General features: G+C 43.8%; 1 protein-coding gene across 3 annotated transcripts in view; it reads left to right on the top strand.

Moving 5' to 3' along the window:
- The window catches only part of RAB11FIP4 (RAB11 family interacting protein 4), a 1,218,119-nt gene that overhangs the window by 1,160,051 nt on the left and 37,018 nt on the right, over positions 1-21,050 (top strand). For all 3 annotated transcript variants that reach the window (XM_078654398.1, XM_078654399.1, XM_078654400.1), the window contains one exon: positions 8,723-8,758. In XM_078654398.1, coding sequence (XP_078510524.1) covers positions 8,723-8,758 — 36 coding nt within the window. The remainder of the gene's footprint in view (positions 1-8,722; positions 8,759-21,050) is intronic.

The following is a 21,050-nucleotide window of genomic DNA, read 5'->3' as shown; positions in this document are numbered from 1 at the left end:
TATATTCTTATTGGTTCTTGAGGGGGCATTGGGCCAGCCACATCATTGTAGCCACTTTTAATATGAGAGGGCAAAACCAGATTCATCTAACCACATAAAATAGATCTACTATTCACGTTGGGGAAATAGAGGGTATGGCCCCTGAAGGGTGAGCTGGCCTCAAATCAAATCATATCTCACACACAAAAACCACGCAGTGATTTATTTTACAATCCTACCACATGTTACTGCATAATTATCAGTCTATTACGAGACGCACACAAAACTTTGACAGTATGTCCTCACTCACCACCAGGTGTCCTGCTTCATCATAGGATATCCCCTCGCTCTCCAAAAACACGGTGTTGTAATCTTTCTCTCTCTCTCTCCCTTCCCGTTCCCCCTTTCCTTCCTGCCCTCTTGGTATGAACCGCGCTCCATCCTGGAGTGTGGGTTAGAATGTTGAGATTAAGCTGTTGCCGCCAAGCTGGAAGCACCTGTTGTACTTATGACAATAAACCTAACGTTGGAACCTATTAATTGGTAGTGATTTGTTACGACATTTATGGCGACGAGGACGGGATACTGAGCCAGGGTCAGTGTGGTGTTTTCCCCCTGGATATATTTGACGCTTGAGCGGAGCAAAGCAACAAGGAAGTCTCACCCAGTTTATGAAAAAATTCGGTCTACCTCGAGGCCGGTTGTGAGTGGAGACAAGGAGTTAAACCGTCGATGTGGAGGTGAAGCGGATGACTCATGGCAGAGGTTCTCCGATCCAGGCTGTGAAGAGAGTTCATCGGCACCAGGCTCAGTCCCCTCCGTGGTTTGTGAGGACTGTTATGCTGTGTGCGAGAAGCAGGGAACTCTCGTGAGGAGAAGACGGAGCAGGTCTTGTTCCGATCTCGCGCAGAGTCGTCGACGGGAAGTTCCGGCCCTGAAAAGGGGCAGTAGAAGGAGGACTTCGTTTGCCTAACTCTTCCTGTGTGAAGTTAGGAGGAAATAAAGCAAAAGGAAAGTACTTCACGTGGCCGGAGCGAGCCGCACATTTCAGCGAGCTGAGCCCTTGAAGTGAGTGAGGAAGGGAGCGGAGGAACGAAGTCACTCTCAGGAATACGTTAAAGAAACAGTTTAGAGGTGAGCGCATATTTAGCGAGGCACTAGTGAGTGACAGCGTTGGGGAGCTACTAACCCCTCTACTTCCAGTGATAAGGGAGGCGTGTAACTAAAAGCCTCAGAGTCTTCTGAAAGTATTTGCTCAAGAATTTGGAGGAAGTTTAGCCGTAGGGGACCAAGCTGCAGTTCACAATTACTTTAAGCCATCGAAAAGCTGGGAGGAGCATGTAATGGAAAAATATTTTGTTGAAAGCTTATGAAACGGTACGGTGGTAGTGCATGGTAGCGGCTTGTGGAAAATAATCGCAGGGCAGAAAGATTAGCGATCTATAGTTCCAGAGACTGAAAACCAACCGTGGCAGTACGTTGAGTGACATATTTTCGGAGTTTATTGAGGAAGGGAGCAAAGGAAAACGGTACCAGAGACAGCAGTTGTCGCATAGCTGGTGTGAGTTCATTTATATATATGTCAAAGAAGAAAGAAATGAAGATAAATGTAGGGGGCAAATGAGGCGAAGAGAGAGAAGAAGTGTCTACTTATTAATTGGGAAAGTGGAAAACTAAACGCCTCTAGCGGAATATTGGAGCGCAGGATCCATGTTATCATTCTCGTTGTAAAGACATAAGGAAATCTGGCAGGGAAAGTAGGAACTGAATTCGGGTGTCGTGTCGGGCACCTCGCTTCCGACCTGCCTTTAAGTGTTTGAAGAGAGTCGAGATCCGACTATAAGGAGTGGTGTTTCTGACCAGATCAGGTGTCTAACCGGGCACAGGAGGCGCAGAGGTGAAGAGCGCGAAAGTGAGGACGACCGTTGGGAGGCGATCGTTCGTGTGTCTGACTGGGCACAGGTGGCGCAGAAGTGAAGAGCGCGAAGGTGAGGACGACGGTTAGGAGGCGGTCGTTCGAGTGTCTGACCGGGCACAGGTGGCGCATAGGTGAAGAGCGTGAAGGTGAGGACGACGGTGGGGAGGCTACCGTTCGAGTGTCTGACTGGCACTGGTGGCGCATTGGTGAAGAGCGCGAAGGCGAGGATGATGGGTGGAAGGCAAGCGCCTTAAGGGCAGACAGCTGAGTTGGTGCGACACCAGGGCGAAGGCTGCGCATCGCTTGTCTACCGTACTCAGCTAATGAACTGGGAGTTTGCAGCGTTTGAGAGTGAGATTAATCATACACTTTGCGAGTATTTCAGCGCGAGGCAGTGCGCAATTTCAGTAAAGTCTCTACACATTTAACTAGCCACTGTTGATACGCACTCAAGTTAATTGTTCATTGAAAGGGCACGTCATAGCACCTTTCACCCTTATGTACTTAATTGCCAACAACCAGACCATCCCACACCAAGTAATCCATACTGGGATTGTTTTTGTTCATGTCATCCTATGAAGGGATATTCCTAGCAGTTTTTCTAGAAGCCTTGTAGGAGTTTTAGTGTCCAGCATACGCAAGTGTTTATCATCCCCAATTGCTCAAGTAAGTAACGGGGGTAATCTAGCCGCAGTGTTCCGTAGCACCCATTCTGCACTCTGCGCAGCTGTATCTCCGGGTGGTGACATCTTCAGGTGCAGGGTTGGTGAATTGCTGAACACTTAACATGGAGTGGGGCCGAATGTATAATCTCCCTCCACCTGTGCCGTTCATGGAGGAGGTTGATAATAATATTGCAGAGTGGAGGGAATGGAAAGTGTATCTTGAAAACTATTTGTCCTTATTGGAGAAAGAGGTAGCATCCCTTTCACCGGAAGTAAAGGCGGAAATTCTACTTCGCAGTTTAGGTACGGGAGGAAGGAAAATATATCACAACATGGAGAAGGAATTCATGAAAGGAACTGATAGAAACATCTACGAAAATATTTTGTACGTGTGGGATGAGTATTATACACAAGCTACAAGTGGAAAGGTGCAAAGGGAGGTAGGGTTCAAAAAAGAAATGATTGGCAAATAGGATGTTAAGGCCAGAAGGATACCTCAGAGATGTACCGTTATCATAGGTGAAATTGAGACAGAAATGATTATGGACTCCGGTTCAAGATATAGTCTAGTAAGTAAGAGCGATTGGGACAGAAAATTTGCAAAGAAACACGGTGATGAATTGAAAGAGGCCAACACAGTTCTGAAGACGTATACAGGGAAGGGTATACAGGTTATTGGCTACATAGTCATGGACATAGTTTACAAAGAAAACATTACGGAGAGTACTATACACATAATGGAAGGTGGTATCAACATGCTAGGCTGGAGAGATCAACAGAAGTTGAGGATTTCATTGGATGGGAAAATAAAGGAACTCAGTAATGAGCAGGCACGGAGTCTGAGCAAACAAGAGAACAGAGGTGAAACGGTTAATGTTCTCATGCAGCCATCCAAGAGTAATACGGCACTTGAAAGAGATACTAGGAAAAAGGAGTGGGAGAAAAGAACTATTAGGGACGAACTCAACAAGGAAAATAACACATATCAAAGTCAGGTGGAGGAAAGAGAAATACGTAAGAAACTGGGGTGGAAGGACAGTAGGAAACAAAAAATGGAGACAGATGGAATAGTGGAAAGGAGAGTGGAGAATATAAAAATCACTACTAAAGAACATGGATGGCAGATGAATGAAAGTAACCAGTCCAAGTACAAGGAGATGCAGCAGATAAGCAAGTGGGACGGGTTCGGAATCAAGATGTCAGAGGAGTATGTGGACAATTTTGATTGGAAAAAAAAAAGTGGTGCAAGTTATATTGAGCATAAAAGAGAAAACAAAGATGAACACCTACAAGGGGTGGATCACAGTTTGATGACGAGGGAGAGTAAGAAAATCCCGAGAAACCTTAAAGGATCCCCGTTAAAAGTCATGGAAGGGGAGAGGTGTCCAGTCTATTATAATGGGAGGAAGCTGAAGTTTAATTGTCCTGGAAACACAGATATGATCTTGTATGGCATGTCCAAGAGTGAACAACAAGACATATCTAGGGCTGAGGAGGCGTATGCAAATGATCAACGACGGTGGAAAATAAAATGCAATAATGGTGGTAATATTGGTCATGGCCAAGGAAATGGGAGCAGAAGAAGGCTTAGTCCAGGCAGGGACAAGGACATGGAAGGAGAAGCTTATTTCATAGGAGGTAGTATTCGGGGGGTGTCCTGGCCCAAGCTACTGCCTAGAGAAAAGAATAGTACAGCCGTTCTCAATCTTCAGGAAGGGAGTAGTAATTCCAACATGAGGAGAGCGGAATCCAACAGAAATATAGACGGTGAGGCAAGATCAGACAATGGTGAGCCAAAGGTGGAAAGGGGGTGACTTACATTCCGTATTCCACCAATGCCAGGATGTCGCATTTCCACTTCGTGCATCCACTGAACTGCATTGCCAACACCATGAGGGTGCACACTCCTGGTGTACCAGACAGTCACAGTTGTTTAGGAGGGGTTGATGCAACATGACAATTTTCCTATTACACCCTGAGTTTGCAGAGCATCACCTTGCGTTTAGGGGTGACATATGAATCCAGCATACCACCAATGCCAGGATGCCGTAGCACTTCTTTGTGCATCCACTTAATTGCTTTGCTCACACCTTGAGGGTACACACCCCTGTTGCATCAGACAGTTACTGTAGTTTAATGTTGGTTGTAGTAACATGATAATTTTGTACCGGGCACACCATGAGTTTGTAAGTGCTTCACTTTGCTCCCCGCTAGACAAGTATGGGTTTAAAGATATGGTCTAGATAAATTCATTACACCCTTACAACTATTGTGGGAGGGGGAATCTAACAAGCTCTTCCCCAGTCACCCCCAGTGGGCAAAACAGTGTTCTTAGATATTGTACTACATCCTCTGTGTAGTCTTCATTGTCCTTTCATTTAGAACTTTGCATGGGGTCCCCTCTTTCGACCCTCTTGTGCGTTTCTGTACTTCTCCACCACCCCCTGTTTCCCTTTTCCCTTTCCCCCCATTCCAGCTTTCTCTGCGCACAGTCATTCTGCACATCCTCTCTTCATCTTTTCATAGGGAGGGAGGTGTGTTGTAATCTTTCTCTCTCTCTCTCCCTTCCCGTTCCCCCTTTCCTTCCTGCCCTCTTGGTATGAACCGCGCTCCATCCTGGAGTGTGGGTTAGAATGTTGAGATTAAGCTGTTGCCGCCAAGCTGGAAGCACCTGTTGTACTTGTGACAATAAACCTAACGTTGGAACCTATTAATTGGTAGTGATTTGTTACGACACACGGTTTGTTGAAAAGTGGGCCTGCACCCTGAGATCAGGGAGGCACTTTGACAATAGCTAAAGATAGATTAAAAACCAATGTGGTGACCCACTCTGAGTACATTGAAGTGAAAACAGACCCAGCTCCTGGGGACTCTTCGGCCAGCGAGCGTTCTGCCTGAAGATCCAAGACCTGGGGTTGGAGGCTCCCATCAGCATCTTCAGCAAGGAGAGAACATCCTTTGACAGAGACGAGGAATCCATCCCTGGGACTCTGTTATCCTTTGCTCCTGAATGAGGCAGCATCAGCATCAGCAGCGCTGTTCCTTCTTGAGCCGGAGCGCTTGCCTCTGTCGCCCTCTTTTGGCTTCCAAGGGGACTTCAACTGTATTGTTATAATTGAGCCCTTGATCATAAAGTGATGGAGGGAGATCGTACCTGAACATTCTGAGGTTGTTTGAACAGAGGAAAATATTATTTGTCGTATATTTTGTTTTATTTTCCTGAGAATAATATACCTTGAAATAACATATTGTTCTTACTTTTGGTTTTATTTTTAAAAATGTCAGAGACATTTAACTTTTGTGACTTAACAAACAGCAATATGTTTGTCGACGCCTGGATGGCTCCTGTAACTGACGTAATTTTGTAAATCACTGATCCTCATATAAAGCGCTCTGATACCTCAAGGTCTAGCCAGCGCTATTTAAAACTCTGCAAATAAAAAAAATTAAAAAAAAAAAAAAAACTTAGTTAGAAAAAATTAGGTTTGGGGTGTAGGGGACTTAGTAACCGAACCTCATGGAGTCCCTGACATTGTTTTAGGATGGGATCGGATCCTCAGTAAGCATATACACGTTGTATATACTAACACTTGTGGCGACCTATTGTTTCTAGGTCACATAGATACCTTAATAGAGGGTCATCTGGGCCCCATGGAAAAAGGCCTCAGGGACCCCTTTAGTCACCCTTACACAAGACGCGTACCTCACCGTCCACCTTTTCCTACTGACGCCTCACCCCCGATGCTGGATTCATCCTGGTCTGATATTTAGATGAAAAGCAAAGTCAGCCATGATGTTGCACCTGTATAAATTGTAGAGGTTGCTGGGCAGCTACAGATTGGTTGTAGTTTTTCAAGGTCTGTGTTTTACAGTGCAGCTCTCCTGCTAACAATATACTTAGACTGGGCTTGGGTATGCCCCTTTTAACCAGTGGCTTCCTTCAATTAGCCTCTTACAGCCAGTGGCTGGAGTCTTCACAATTTGGCATAGCACAGGGGAGTATTCCTCTCTCACCGTAACCTACTAGCTGTTTGGATGTATCCTTATATTTTTTTTGAGTGCTTGTATTGAACTGCATGAGAGACTACTTTACAACTACAGCCCTCTCTGCCAGTCCTGCTTACTCTCTCCTGTGTGTCTCACACTAATGTGCTAACACTACATGCTTTAGCTAAGCACATTAAAGTAAGCCCTATTTGGATTTGCCAGTGCTTGTTTTATCTTGAGTAGGAAGCAACAGTGGGATTGACATACATTTGTTTTGTTTTTATGGGGGAGTTTGGTTTTTGCGTTGATTAGGGATTTATAGTGGTTGTCGCGATAAGTGCGCTTGCACTTATTTCTTTGCTTTTTGTTGCGAGTGGGCACTGCAGCCTTTCATTATTCAATATTGCTTTGTGGTTTAGGGTGATTGTCATACTAATTGTGTCTGCATTTACTTTTAAGGGGAAGCATTTATTTTGGGAGCCCAGCTCTATTGAGTCTAGACGCTAGAGTGTGAAGGACCGTCACATTTGTGCTCTTGGTTGATTTTAGGGTGGGATCTGGGCATTTTCAGATGTTTACTAATCGTTTGGAGGCAGCAGGACCCCCCCAGGATTACTTTCGTTTTGAAGGATGGTGTGTAAATAGCAACACTGGTTACGGGGTTCAGAAGTCATTGATAATTAAGGGGAGCACACATCCCTTGACACCGAATACACAGAACGTCACAAAATGCACGCACACCCCTCTAGTCTTTCCTTGCAGGTAACTGCTTTCACATTAATAGGTTGAAGGAGTTTGTTTCTAAAGTTCTATGCTAGTATGGAGTAAATTAGGGTATTGTTTTCCTACTATGCACACAGGTGGAATTTGCACACATTGCGCATGCGGGCCTCACCAGCCAGCCCCTGGATCAGAAATCCTTTTGCGGCCCATGCCTCAGTGGAGCTTGCTGTGGTCTGTAAACTGTGGCAGTGGGCCCCTCGTGAGGCCACAAAGGTGTGACCAGGAGCGTTAGATATTATAGCAGGAAGGAGGACCGAAGCTTTCCTAGTCCTATAAACGCTGCCTCCAAAAACGGGTGACATTTCTCCTAAATACTTGGCAAAATATGCTTTCAGATGATAAAACTGAGCATGATTTCACTGTCTGGAAAGTGAAATACGTTATTTATAGAAATTAAGGTACCAGTGAGCATGAAGTTTTGCCAATATTTTTGGCTACATCAATTACAGTATATGTGCAATACTATATACTGAATTCATAGTAAGGCAACGCACAACGTAGACCATAATACTTGGAGTTGTCTTTAAAAATACCGCCCTCTATTACTGCATTAAATGTTTAGCTTGCTTGAGATGCTAACATTTAAAACCCCTGTTGAATATTAGTCTATGTGTACATTTCCGAGAGTAAAGCAAACACAGTTTGGATCATCTGTCTGCACTTAGCCTTTAGTGCTCATGCCAAGTGTCGGAAACGTGTAGCTTGCTTCAAGTTACCTGTCCATGGGTGCAAAGCCTGTTTAGGTTGTCCTGTGATGTCACACTTGCAAAAACAGCTTATTAAAGCCAACTTCTTCTCCCATATGTGCCTACGCCCCTCCACAAGGAACACTCATGTTGTAAGGAGCCTTAAGCATTTAAGATTGAGAATGACATGACATGAAAGTAGGCCACCTCCTCTTTCATGTGCTAGGCTTGTGCACTGATCATGGCCATCCGAGTCCTGTAATATTCGTCATGCTCATGGCATGGGAACTCAGATGTGTTTCCCCTTCCAAACTATTGCACTACCTGTGGAATCATGTATGTAATGATGTCTCTGTTCATGTGCAGACATTGTTATTATTTACCACTATACAGTAGAAGTGTGCATCGAACAGCACACAGTGTACAGAACTATGGTGAGGATCTTTGAACTCCTATGAAGAGGAGGAAACTGTATTAGATACAGAGAGATGTCTATGTTACAGGAAGAACCACAGCAATTTACTCGTAAGTGCCAATTTCACTTATTGAAGTCATGATTTAATCATAAAAGTAAAGACTGTTGATGGTGTAAACAATTCTTTGTGGTAGGTGTGGTGCTTTGGCAATCGAATTGTGATTGTATTTTTGGTGACCAGAATCAATATCATGTATAACTTATATTTTCTCTATTGTATCTCGTTTAGCCCAAATAGAAAAATATCAAGCACTGCTTTTGGGAGGTAAGGACATTTACATTTTAAATATATCTAGTGTTCATTTTTCTAAAGACAAATATGGAAAGTTGGCTCAAATGCTTTTGATATAAGGTGCGAAAATATTAATATTAATTGGCGAAGACAATGCTGAATTCACATGGAATTTGCTTTAAGGCTTAATCTTATCTTAAACCCACCGAACAGGTGACTTTTTACACTTTACAGTTTCCAACAATCAATGAGAAACGTAGCCAGTCCCCTACATATGTTTATAGTATTTAATACGGTTTCAAAAATTTATATTATCAAATATAGAATTTGCAAAACACCTTTGCTTGTATTTTTAGACGTGGCTCATCTCTAGCACCAACTGGCCCAACTAGTTAGTTACAGTTGTGTTACTGAGTTTAACTACCTTTTAAAGACCTCTTTAAGGACAGATATACCATTGTGTGCTCCCACTATGCTTCATGACACTTTGTTCTGTGACAATATTAATGTTTGCCCTTGTTGAAATGGGAAATATTTTTAGTGACTATATTTTTAAATGTGCAGGATAACGACATGGAATCTTGTAGTGTGAGTTTACGTTCAGCAGAGCATATTTAAAAATATACACATTGATCATGGAAAGATCCTGTATGAAAACATGTTGTGTATTGGTTAAAAATGAGTAGCTAGTACCTGATCTGTAGGAGGATTACCTAATCCAGGCTTGTGGCAGGAGGAGTGGGGGGCAGTACACAGAAATAGTGCACAGAAATAGGGCCTTCTATGATGTCCAGGACATGCTCATATTGAGGAGTGTGTGCATGTGTGTGAGGCTTAGTTCTGGGCGGGTCATCTTTATCCATAAAATGATCCTTGGAAGTATTTCTGAATCTTTGTAGGAATGCTATTGTTTGAAGATGTACTGGAACTAAATTTCAGTGTATGAAAGGAGAACATCACTCAAGACACTATGAGTACACCTCAATGCCCTGCCAGCCCTTTTCTAGCAGTGTTCTGGAAAATCTCAGCTGTTAACTAGGAAACAGCTACACTTGGTCACTTAGACCTTCTCAGCCCCACTGATGAGGAAGATAGTAGTATAGCTGGACTGCGGGTGTAGTTGTAGCTGGTGATAACCGGCTTCCATATTCTCCTTTGAAAACATTTTCACCCCTGTACAGTTAGGTGGTTAGTCGCTCCCTTTAAATGGCCTTGTCCTTTAGGTGAATGTCTATACAGGCAAACATTTCTCCTGGTGAATGCCTAGGCAGGCATGCATTTCTCCTGGTGAGTGCCTAGGCAGGCATGCATTTCTCCTGGTGAGTGCCTAGGCAGGCATAGACTAGTCCTGGTGAATGCCTAGGCAGGCATACATTTCTCCTGGTTCTTTAGAATTTTTCACAGTTACAGTTGGTGGGACTCCTGGCCTCCAATTCTGGAGATCGTTTATAACATCCACTTTTTTCGGCAATAATGGCATGGATACATTTTATGTGGCATGAAACAATGAACATATTCCTTGAAAATATACATTTTACAGGCTGCAGAATAAAGAAGGTATTTATTTAAAATATGCAAATTAGTGTCCTAAGGCAAAGGCAACACTCACATACGAATAATGGCAAGCCTCTTCCTAGTACTAAAGACACATGCTCACATATATGCGTCACAATATACAAAATTAGAATATCTCTAGTACCTTAATTGCCTGACTTGTGATTATATCAGTGTAATTTGCTAGGTGTGTTCAGTAATCTACTAAAAAGCTGTGGACTCAGCGTTTCATTGTTTTTAATTTAATAACTTAAGGAAGGATCCTGATGACAAACCATCGAAAATACACACATTCTGCTTAGGCGTCTAAAAGCATCAAAAGAAGTGTCAAGTCAAATGAATCTTCCCAGACATATAATAACACTTCCATCTTTTTAGTTTTCAGCGGTTATCACAAATGTATTCGTGTCCAACTTTTGTAGAATAAAATAATCTCTGTTTAAAATGAAATTTTATCCTGATAGGCTGTTGGATATATGGACAAAATCTCCGTATGCAATCTTAATTTTTTTGTTGAGACAGAAAGTCCGCTGCATGGATCTGGACAGTATGTTCCCCTGCCCTGTTCTTCCCTGTGCTTTTTTCGTTTTTGCTCCAGTGAGCCCAAGATGTGTGTAAACGTACTGTGAAGCTTATTACACTGCCTCTGACAGAACATTTACAACCCCTGCTCTTCTTCCCTTATCTGCATCTAGAAAAGAATGTAGTGATCAATAAACGTCAGTACCTGGTCCATTAGAGCCAGCCGAGAGGCTCTGGATCCATGCCTCTTGACTGAGCTGATCATTCAGTGGTCAGGTAATATTTGATCAGAGGAACTCACCAGCAATTGAATCATGCACAAGAGATGATTGGTCATCTCTTATAATCAATATTTGCCAGTTTGACCAGTACAGAGTTCCATAATAATGACCAAGAAGGAGCAGCCTTTTTGCCGTTTGAATCTTTTCTGGATTCACATCCTGTACATTATTTCACCATCTGGTGGTTGAGCCCAGAATGTCTTATATGGTGTAATCTTTTTTCTGCTTCCTTTTTAGGGCTCGGGCCTACGCCTCCACGAAGTGGGGGGCGGAGCTTCCGAGGTCCTATGCATTTAGAAAAAAAAAAAGTTCTGAAAGGGGTCTGGCTGGCACATTCTTTAGATTCTTTAGTGCGCGTCGGCGTTTTTTCTGGCATCTGCCTAGTGATTCGTCTTCGCTGTGCTGTCTATTTAGTAGGCTTGACGTGATAGGGTATATTTACATTTCGTCCGTCATTTATTGCAGTTGTATGGCATATTCTGTGCGAGAACGAGCACGGCAGAGTGATTAATCTTAATTAGGAGCTGTCAGAGTGCCCGTGTAATGCAATCCAGATGGTGCGAGCGCGTTCACCATTGCATTGCATGTATCATGCGCGCGTTTAACATTTAAGTCTCCCGGTCTGGCTGACGCGCAGGAATGTTGAATATTTACAGCCTGGGCTGATTGGCTTCAGACGTGGTTCATCATACAAAGGAAGATTTTGTTTTGTTTTATCTTTTCCTTTTCCCTCCCGATTTCCTTACACTTTTTCTTGAGGTGTTTACTCTTTTTGTTTATATTTTTAGACTCCCCTCTCGCCTTGTTTGTGAATATAGAAAACATTCAATCACACAATGTTTGCTCATTCTCTTCTGACAGCATGCCGTCTGACCCCCGTTCCCACGTCACGACAGGCGGCTGAGGATCCCGTCTCTGTGACTAGGGCAGTATTAGTTGAGTCTCCGGGCAGGAAGCGCCTTGGTGGGCGTGAAGGGGCGTGTAGGGTCACATACACCACCGAATCGAACACGTCAACATTTGACACCTTGTCTCGTGGGCGCGAGTGACCGCTCGCAGCCTCAGACCCAGTGGAGAGCAGTGCGATTAGAGCAGCTTGTTAAAAGCGACGTATAGCACCAAGAAGGCTTCTTGGCGCTGGGATATCACTGCCAACCGACTGCCAAGAGACAGCATGGTAATCACAGGAAGGATGTTTCCGATTAATACTGTGGGTAGACTCAGCTGAGAGGCTGAGTTGAATGATCATGGCGTGTAAACAAACATCCGATAGGCCGTTTTTTGGTGGGCCATCCTCTTCTGTGCCTTTTTTCTGCTTGTCTACAATTCCAACGTGTCCAGGTCCTCAGAGCAATGGTGTTTTTTTTTTATACATAATATAGTCCTTTATCACCATAACATGACGCAGCACAACGCTGTTCTTTATCGAACCGAGTCTGATGCACACTGACTAGGTGTGGTGAGCCTCGCTCTTACGATTTCAGTGCCGAAGTTGTGTCACCTTTTTAGAGCATTAATCTACGGAGTAGCGCCCAGAAGCGGTCCACCTTCGGCCAGGCACAGTAGGCAGGCCACTTATTTGCCTACTCTTTCAGTCAACATCTTTTACATTTAAAATGTCAAAAACTCCACAGGGGGTCTTCTCTGTGGCAGGAATGAGTGAGAAAATTAACCTTTTAGCTGGCAAGACAGCTCAGAGGGTTGAGTCATCACTGCAGATACCTGCTGGTTCCGTGATCACAGCAGTGCGGTGTGTCAGCCTTTCCTCCATTGAAAGTAGACGAAATGCGTAACACTGAGATGAGAAATTTAAATTGCTGACGAACCATGAGTGTTATTGTTGCACCCGTCACGTGTGGAAGGGGGAGGGGGTGAGGGGGGATACACGTTCACCCTGCTGGCGTCGGTTCTTCAGAGCATCAGACATTTTTCTAAAAGTCACTTAAATACCTCAGAGGTTTCTGACTGGGAAATGGTAGTTTGACTCTCAGGCAACAAATTGTTAAGAATTGAGTTTATTTTTATTTATAATGTTCAATTATAGTGCCGTAAGCCGAGCTTTAAGAACCAGTAACAAAAATTACAAAAGTACAAACAAGACACCATAAAGGCAACAACAGAGAGACAATGAAAGAAAACAAAAAAATGCTATAACTCATGACAAAACCGTAAACTAACAACGAGGCACTATACTTGTTTTTATTTTTTCAAGTGCGTGCTTTTTTTTCCCCCTGGCACCCCGGGCCCTTTAACAGAGTAGCTAAACAAGGGCGTATTTATAGGGCCGGTAAATTACTTTATCCCGCGGTGTAATTTATACACAGTGTACACAGATTCCGCAACACTAATGCGTCCGAACAAAGTGCAAAGCAAGCGTAAAGAGACGGCGCCCATCCATCAGCGGCGCGGGTGCGTCGTCGCTTTTTTTAATGATTTGTTTATGATTTTATGACTGCGAAAGAGGCCGCGGTTTTCTATTAATCTGCCCTTTGTTTCCCATCGATCCCCCGGCGGTCAGCAGCGTCTCCCTAGTTTTTGAAGCCGGGAGCTTTATTTGACGTGAACGCGGAAAGACGAACGACCCTCGGAGGTCACCAGACCACGGAACATTACAGGGGCCAAGGGGGCATTTCCAGACTGCCACGAACTACGTACACCCTATGCACGCGGCAAAGCATGCATTTATTTAGCATCTGTGTTTATTTACTAAATATCTCGAAAGAAGGAAGTGGAAATAGTCCCTCAAATAACAGAAATGTAGCGGTGGGCAGTGATGCCAGCGAGATTTTGAGGGGTGGATGGCCCCTGCAGGGCCATTATAGCATTTACGATGAGTTTTATGTATTCGCACCATTAGGCTGTATTGTGCAGCGCTCTGCACTTTACTCCGACTTTTTGACTCGTTTAAACAAATGTGAATTCACTAGGAACGCAGCTTCCAGCATTTGATGACACCCAGCGTCATTAAGCAGTAGAATGAAACTGGATGTGGACGCTCTGACACCTTCGGGTAATGTTCGCGCTTTAGAAAATCGCATAAAATAAAATAAATATTTACACTTCGAGGACGCATTGCAGAGTCGGGCCAAGCCCTCGGGCAAATGCGTGTCCCAAAACAATTTTCATCCATGTTCAACGTGAATAAGTCACAAATTACCACGGTTTGTCCGAGAACACGAAAGTGGGTTGAGGATACACTTAAAATTATCTCCACAGCTGAACCACTGAAAACACCGCTGGTTTAACGCTCCCCACACATCAGCCGGCGCCTTTACGCCACATTCGGCACTTGGAGGCCTTCATTTTGGGAAGAAATATTCATTTCGACAATAAAAGATATTGTTTGTCGCTTCCCATTTTCCCGTGTCGGTAAAAGTACTGAGTAGTGAGTACTGAGTAGTGAGTGCAGAGTACTGAGTAGTGAGTGCAGAGTAGTGAGTAGTGAGTGCAGAGTAGTGAGTAGAGTAGTGAGTAGTGAGTGCTGAGTAGTGAGTAGAGTAGTGAGTAGAGTAGAGTAGTGAGTAGAGTAGTGAGTAGAGTAGTGAGTAGAGTAGTGAGTGCAGAGTAGTGAGTAGAGTAGTGAGTAGAGTAGTGAGTGCAGAGTAGTGAGTGCAGAGTAGTGAGTGCAGAGTAGTGAGTGCAGAGTAGTGAGTGCAGAGTAGTGAGTGCAGAGTAGTGAGTGCAGAGTAGTGAGTGCAGAGTAGTGAGTGCAGAGTAGTGAGTGCAGAGTAGTGAGTGCAGAGTAGTGAGTGCAGAGTAGTGAGTGCAGAGTAGTGAGTGCAGAGTAGTGAGTGCAGAGTAGTGAGTAGAGTAGTGAGTGCAGAGTAGTGAGTAGAGTAGTGAGTGCAGAGTAGTGAGTAGAGAAGTGAGTAGAGAAGTGAGTAGAGTAGTGAGTAGAGTAGTGAGTAGTGAGTGCAGAGTAGTGAGTAGAGTAGTCAGTAGTGAGTAGAGTAGTGAGTAAAGTAGTGAGGTGAGTAGAGTAGTGAGTAAAGTAGTGAGTGCAGAAGTGAGTAGTGAGGTGAGTAGTGAGTAGAAAGTAGTGAGTAGAGTAGTGAGTGGAGAGTAGTGAGTAGTGAGTGCAGAGTAGTGAGTAGAGTAGTGAGTAGAGTAGTGAGTAGAGTAGTGAGTAGAGTAGGGAGTAGTGAGTGCAGAGTAGTGAGTAGTGAGTAGTGAGTAGAGTAGTGAGTAGAGTAGTGAGTAGAGTAGTGAGTAGAGTGGTGAGTAGTGAGTGCAGAGTAGTGAGTAGTGACTAGAGTAGTGAGTAGAGTAGTGAGTAGTGAGTAGAGTAGTGAGTAGAGTAGTGAGTAGAGTAGTGAGTAGAGTAGTGAGTGCAGAGTAGTGAGTAGTGAGTGCAGAGTAGTGAGTAGTGAGTAGAGTAGTGAGTAGTGAGTAGAGTAGTGAGTAGTGAGTAGAGTAGTGAGTAGTGAGTAGAGTAGTGAGTAGTGAGTGCAGAGTAGTGAGTAGTGAGTGCAGAGTAGTGAGTGCAGAGTAGTGAGTAGTGAGTAGAGTAGTGAGTAGAGTAGTGAGTAGTGAGTAGTGAGTAGTGAGTAGTGAGTAGAGTAGTGAGTAGAGTAGTTAGTAGTAAGTGCAGAGTAGTGAGTAGAGTAGTGAGTAGTAAGTGCAGAGTAGTGAGTAGAGTAGTGAGTGCAGACTAGTGAGTGCAGACTAGTGAGTGCAGACTAGTGAGTGCAGAGTAGTGAGTAGAGTAGTGAGTAGTGAGTGCAGAGTAGAGTAGTGAGTAGTGAGTGCAGAGTAGAGTAGTGAGTAGTGAGTGCAGAGTAGAGTAGTGAGTAGAGTAGTGAGTAGAGTAGTGAGTGCAGAGTAGAGTAGTGAGTAGGACATCACAGGCAGCAGCTGTGCAAGCTTCTTACACTCACAAGGAGACCACAGGCAGCTGAGGTGCAATCTTCTCCCACTCACAAGAACGACATCACAGGCAGCAGCGGTGCAAGCTTCTCACACTCACAAGAACGACATCACAGGCAGCAGCAGTGCAAGCTTCTTACACTCACAAGAAGGACATCACAGGCAGCACCAGTGCAAAGTTCTTACACTCACAAGGAGACATGCCAGCAGAGGTGCAAGCTTCTCACACTCACAAGAAGGACATCACAGGCATTAACGGTGCAATATTCTCACACTCACAAGGAGATCACTGGCAGTACACACCACATGAACACACTCCACAACACATAGCAACAATACATTGGCATTTATAATGCCATTAGCTCAAACTCAAATAAATCCGAGCCCGATTGCATTTCTAATGCTTGTTCTTTCTTTTGTTGGCCGTCGACGCTCCCCACCATTTGTTGCATGTTCCAACCTCATCTGAAGTCAAATGGTCTCCCGGAAGCTCCATTCTTGGTCGCCATCTTTTGATTCTTTTTTCCAACTTTGGGTCTGGAAGCATTGAGAAGATCTCCAAGATACTGGAGAATTAAGAAGAAACAATGACGTTTTTCCATCCAAGGGAAGGGAGGTGAAGTGAAACTCTGGAAAACTGAAGGAAGTGATATCTGCGAACTTCAAGCAAAAACCAAAGTAGATAGAGTTTTTTGTCATCAAGAGAGACGGTGAGTAGGGGGACCCCTGCTTATTGTGAAATGGAGAACACTCCGTTCCATTTCTGCCCAAAGTGCTGCTACAAGTTTGCGCATCTATGCTTACCTTGGGACTCGTAATCCGGCAAGGCCTGTGCGGAGTTTAAGGTGAGGACACTGAATTCAAACAAAGGTGTGCACACTACGCTATGCAGAGCCAAAAGGACACTACCTCACTCAGAGACTTGGGGTTGTCCAGTGAGGAGAAAGATAACACTGCTGAAGAAGCGTAAGGAGAAGTCTCTGACATCGAAAAAAACATAATCGTCATCTAAAAAGAACAAAGAGGACCGAAAAAAAATATGGACAGGTAACAGAGAAACATAATGGTGGTCAAGTCAAAACAGACTCCCGGAAACAAAAGCCAGCTTCGGCTCTGAATATCTCGCCGACCGAAGGCAAGACAAAGCACAAAGATCCCCTCGGAACCCTCCAAAGGATACCGCAGGTGGGAAAGGTGCAGAACAAACGTTGACGTCGAAAGAAGAACAAATCAGAGAAAAAAAAAGAAGACAATAACAGGTGCATCTTCCATGAAAAAAAAGAGCACCACCTACCCTCAACGCCGAGAAACATGTACTTGAGGTAGAGTGCAAGAAAAGAACGCTCAAAGCTGAAATGGCAGCCATATTACAGAAAAAAAAGTAATTTGATGCTTCATTTCAGGCTGTCAGGATTCCATTGAAACCTATAAGGGAAGGGAATGGGAGAACTAGAACCACCCCTCACACCTGAGCCTCAGGAAGAAGAGAAACAAGAGCTCTTTTATGAAGAAGAGGACACAGAAGGACATAGTTTATATAAAGACGTTGAGTAATCAGAGGGTGTCGAAGACCAATGGCAGGATCTCAGGGCAGACCTCCCCCGAGGAAGCCATTGATACCTGCTCCTCGAGGCGATCACCCACAGATGATGTCAGCATGCATAACCAACTGGTCAAAAAAGCAGCTGAGAGATGCTGGGTGCTGCTGGATGAAGAGAAGGCACAGACCTGTTCTTACTGGAGACACTAGTACATCTCCATCTCCGTTTTTTCCCAATGCTCCCAAGCATCATGGATGAAGTTAGAGAAGCTTTTAAGGAGCCAGCAGCCAACAGGGCAGTGACTCCTAAGGTGGAGAAAAAGTGTAAGCACTCCTCCAAAGTCCTAGCATACATCCAGGGCAGTGTAGCGGCAGACTCAATCCTTGTAGCCACAGGCCGGAAGAGAGCAAATATCCCAACTACTTCTGTTCGCCCACTAGAAATTACAAGAGGAGTTGCCACACACTGGCGAATAGCAAACTCATACGCTGTGCTAAATAGATCTGCCCATCAGAACTGGGAAGAGGTGGCAGAGCTAATGAAACACCTGCCTGAGCAACATCAGAAAAGAGCAAAAGCAGTAGCTGAAGAGGGAAAAGGTATTGCAAACATATGCCTAAAGTCAGCACTAGATGCTGCAGAACCAGCTGCAAAACATTGGGTGACAGGTACAACATTAAGGAACCATGCATGGCTAAGAACATCAGGATTCAAGAATAAAGTACAGGCCAAAATCTTCAACAGCCCGTTCTAGGGGGAACATTTGTTTTGAAAAGCAGAAGACGACACTCTGCAACAAAGTAAAAAAAGACAACGATAACGTGAAATCAATGGGGGCCAGCCGCAGTCTGCATCACATCAGTGGCAATTCCAAACAACACAAAGGCACTCCTTTTGTAGTCGAACAAGAGGAAGAAACCTCAAGAGGGACGGCAACAACACCAACATCACTCTTTAAAGTTGGACTTCCAGCCACACAACACCAGTGGGGGTAAGAATAAGAAACTTCCTCCAGTATTGGAATCTGCAAAAGTCTTCACCAACACCAGTAACAACAGAAACTTTTCTCAGGAGCAAAGATAAACACAGTTCAGAGAATAGCATTGCAGTGCAAGAAGAGAATACAAGCTATAACGCAAAAAGCTCTCCAATGCCACAAAGACCAGTCTCTGACAGTGAGGAATGTTGGGAAATTAATAGGAATGATGATCTCATGCATACCCATAATACCACATGCAAGACTACACATGAGACCAATCCAAGAATGGATACAGAGACAATGGTCACAAGCAACCGAGAGCTGGGAAGATCTAGTGGTTGGGACACAAAAAATACAAGAGGAAACGAGTTGGTGGAACAAGACAAATGTTACAACAGGAAGACCATTTATGACTACAGCTCCAACAGTGAACATTACCACAGACGCTTCACATATCAGATGGGGAAACTTAATGTGAGAGGAGCATTGAGTCGTCAGGATCAGTACAACATATAAACCTACTGGCGTTAACATCTGTGTTCCTATCCTTACAAGCCGTCAACAGCAATTGTGGGACAAATCAATACAAATTCAAATGGACGATACAACAGTAATGTTTTAACCCAATAAACAAAGGGGAACAAAGTCTTTTTCCCTGTCAAAAATTGCACAGCAAATATGGAGCTGGACCAGTCAGAGACAGATAACAATAATGGTGATACATCTACCAGGAGTAGACAATGTGTTAGCAGACAAACTGAGCAAACAAGCTTCTGTCTCACACGAGTGCGAACTGAACCAAACAATATTGGAGACTGTCTTCAAAAGGTGGAGAACTCCCAAAAATAAATTAGTTTGCAACACCACAAAGCCCAAAATGCCAGTTATTTGCATAGGGAATGAGCTGTTGATAAATTGGTCAGGGAAATTTGCGTACGCTATTCCCCCGATACCACTTCTTTCAAGATTGATAAACAAGTGCAGACAGTCAAAGATGACACTCATGCTCAGCCCCTCAGTGGGCTAAACTAGCTTGGTTCTCAGACCTAATGAAGATGACAACAGACATGGAAAGGCTGTCAATGTTACAAGACCTGCTCTCCAGAGGAAGAGTACTTCATCCAGGTCTAAACACATTAAGTCTAGCAGCATAGTTCCTGAAGACATAGAATTTGGTAATTTAGGACTACCTGAAACATTAATGGTAGCCCTTAGAGAAGCAAGGAAGGCAACAACTAGAAAATTATACACAGCAAAATAGGAAAGATTCACATATTGGTGTCAAAGAAATAATCTACTTCAAAAAACATCAAGGGAACCCACAGTGATCTGAAATTGAACACATCTGTTACAAGGCCTAACTTATGCTTCGCTAAAAGTACATTTAGCAGCATTATTAGCTTACACAAGGTGCTATATAGGAAGAAGTTTGTTCAGCGTAACAATAATCAAAAGATTTCTAGAAGGGGCTAAAAGAGTAGCATCACCTAGGAGCCCACCAACACCCACATGGAATCTGAATGTGGTACTCACACAGTTATTTAAGGAACCATTTGAACCAATCTATAAAACAACTTTACAATTCATCATGCTAAATACAGCATTTCTAACACCTGTGACTTCACTACGCAGAGCAAGCAAATTTACAGGCACTCACCAAACAAGAGCCATATCCTCAAAAACATGAAGACAGGGTAGTCATAAGAACTAACCAACGATTCCTTCTGAGAATCATATCACGATTCCACATTAATCAAACCATTCACATTCCAAGTTTTGTTCCAAAACCCAAATACTCAAGCACAGAGAAAGCGTTACAAATTCTGGATGCCAGCAGGGTGATAATATATTATATAGAAAAGCTAAAGAACATCAGAAAGGGAAAACAACTCTTCGTATCATTTGCAAATAACAATGTGAGACAACCAGTTACAAAGGGTGCCATTGCAAGGATACATTGGCTGCTCCCACCACAACAGTACATGCCTACATGGCTACACATAAAGAAAGCCATTCTGAACAACACAGAGCCACTCTCACTGCTCACATGTTACAAGCAAGCACTTAGCAACAATCCGATCCTAAAGATCACAAGACACGCGCTACTCAAAGTTGATCGTAAACTAAAAATTAGCATCAAGAACTCGCAGTGGGAAATACTCTGGTCTAACCCCAAGATTAAATACAAACGGAAAACACTAGAGATAGATACATGGAGGAAGCTAGGAATTCTGTACCCAGCTCAGTTGGAAGCAGATGGGAAGCCATACACCTTCAACAAAGCATAACCTTCCCGATATAGAACTTTACAGCTTCCTAGCTATCAAAACAGCCCTAGCAAAGTCGAAACTACACAGACAGGCCCCATCTATCTTCCAGTTTATGGAAACCATAAACAAGACAGGGCACCAAGTCTAACTTCTATACAAACTATTCCGACCTGCCTCAACCAAACTTAATGCTAAAAACACGACCTACTAGGAAAACCAGATAGGGTCCAAACTCACAGAACAGGAACTACAAACACTGTGGGCGTCCCCATCGAAAAATATGATATCCCCAGTGCTAGCACAGACTAAATT

Source organism: Lissotriton helveticus, chromosome 7 (genome assembly GCF_964261635.1).
Source record: "Lissotriton helveticus chromosome 7, aLisHel1.1, whole genome shotgun sequence".
Taxonomy (NCBI): Eukaryota; Metazoa; Chordata; class Amphibia; order Caudata; family Salamandridae; genus Lissotriton; species Lissotriton helveticus.
The sequence above is the reverse complement of the archived record's forward strand: the minus strand, read 5'-3'. Positions and strand labels throughout refer to the sequence as shown.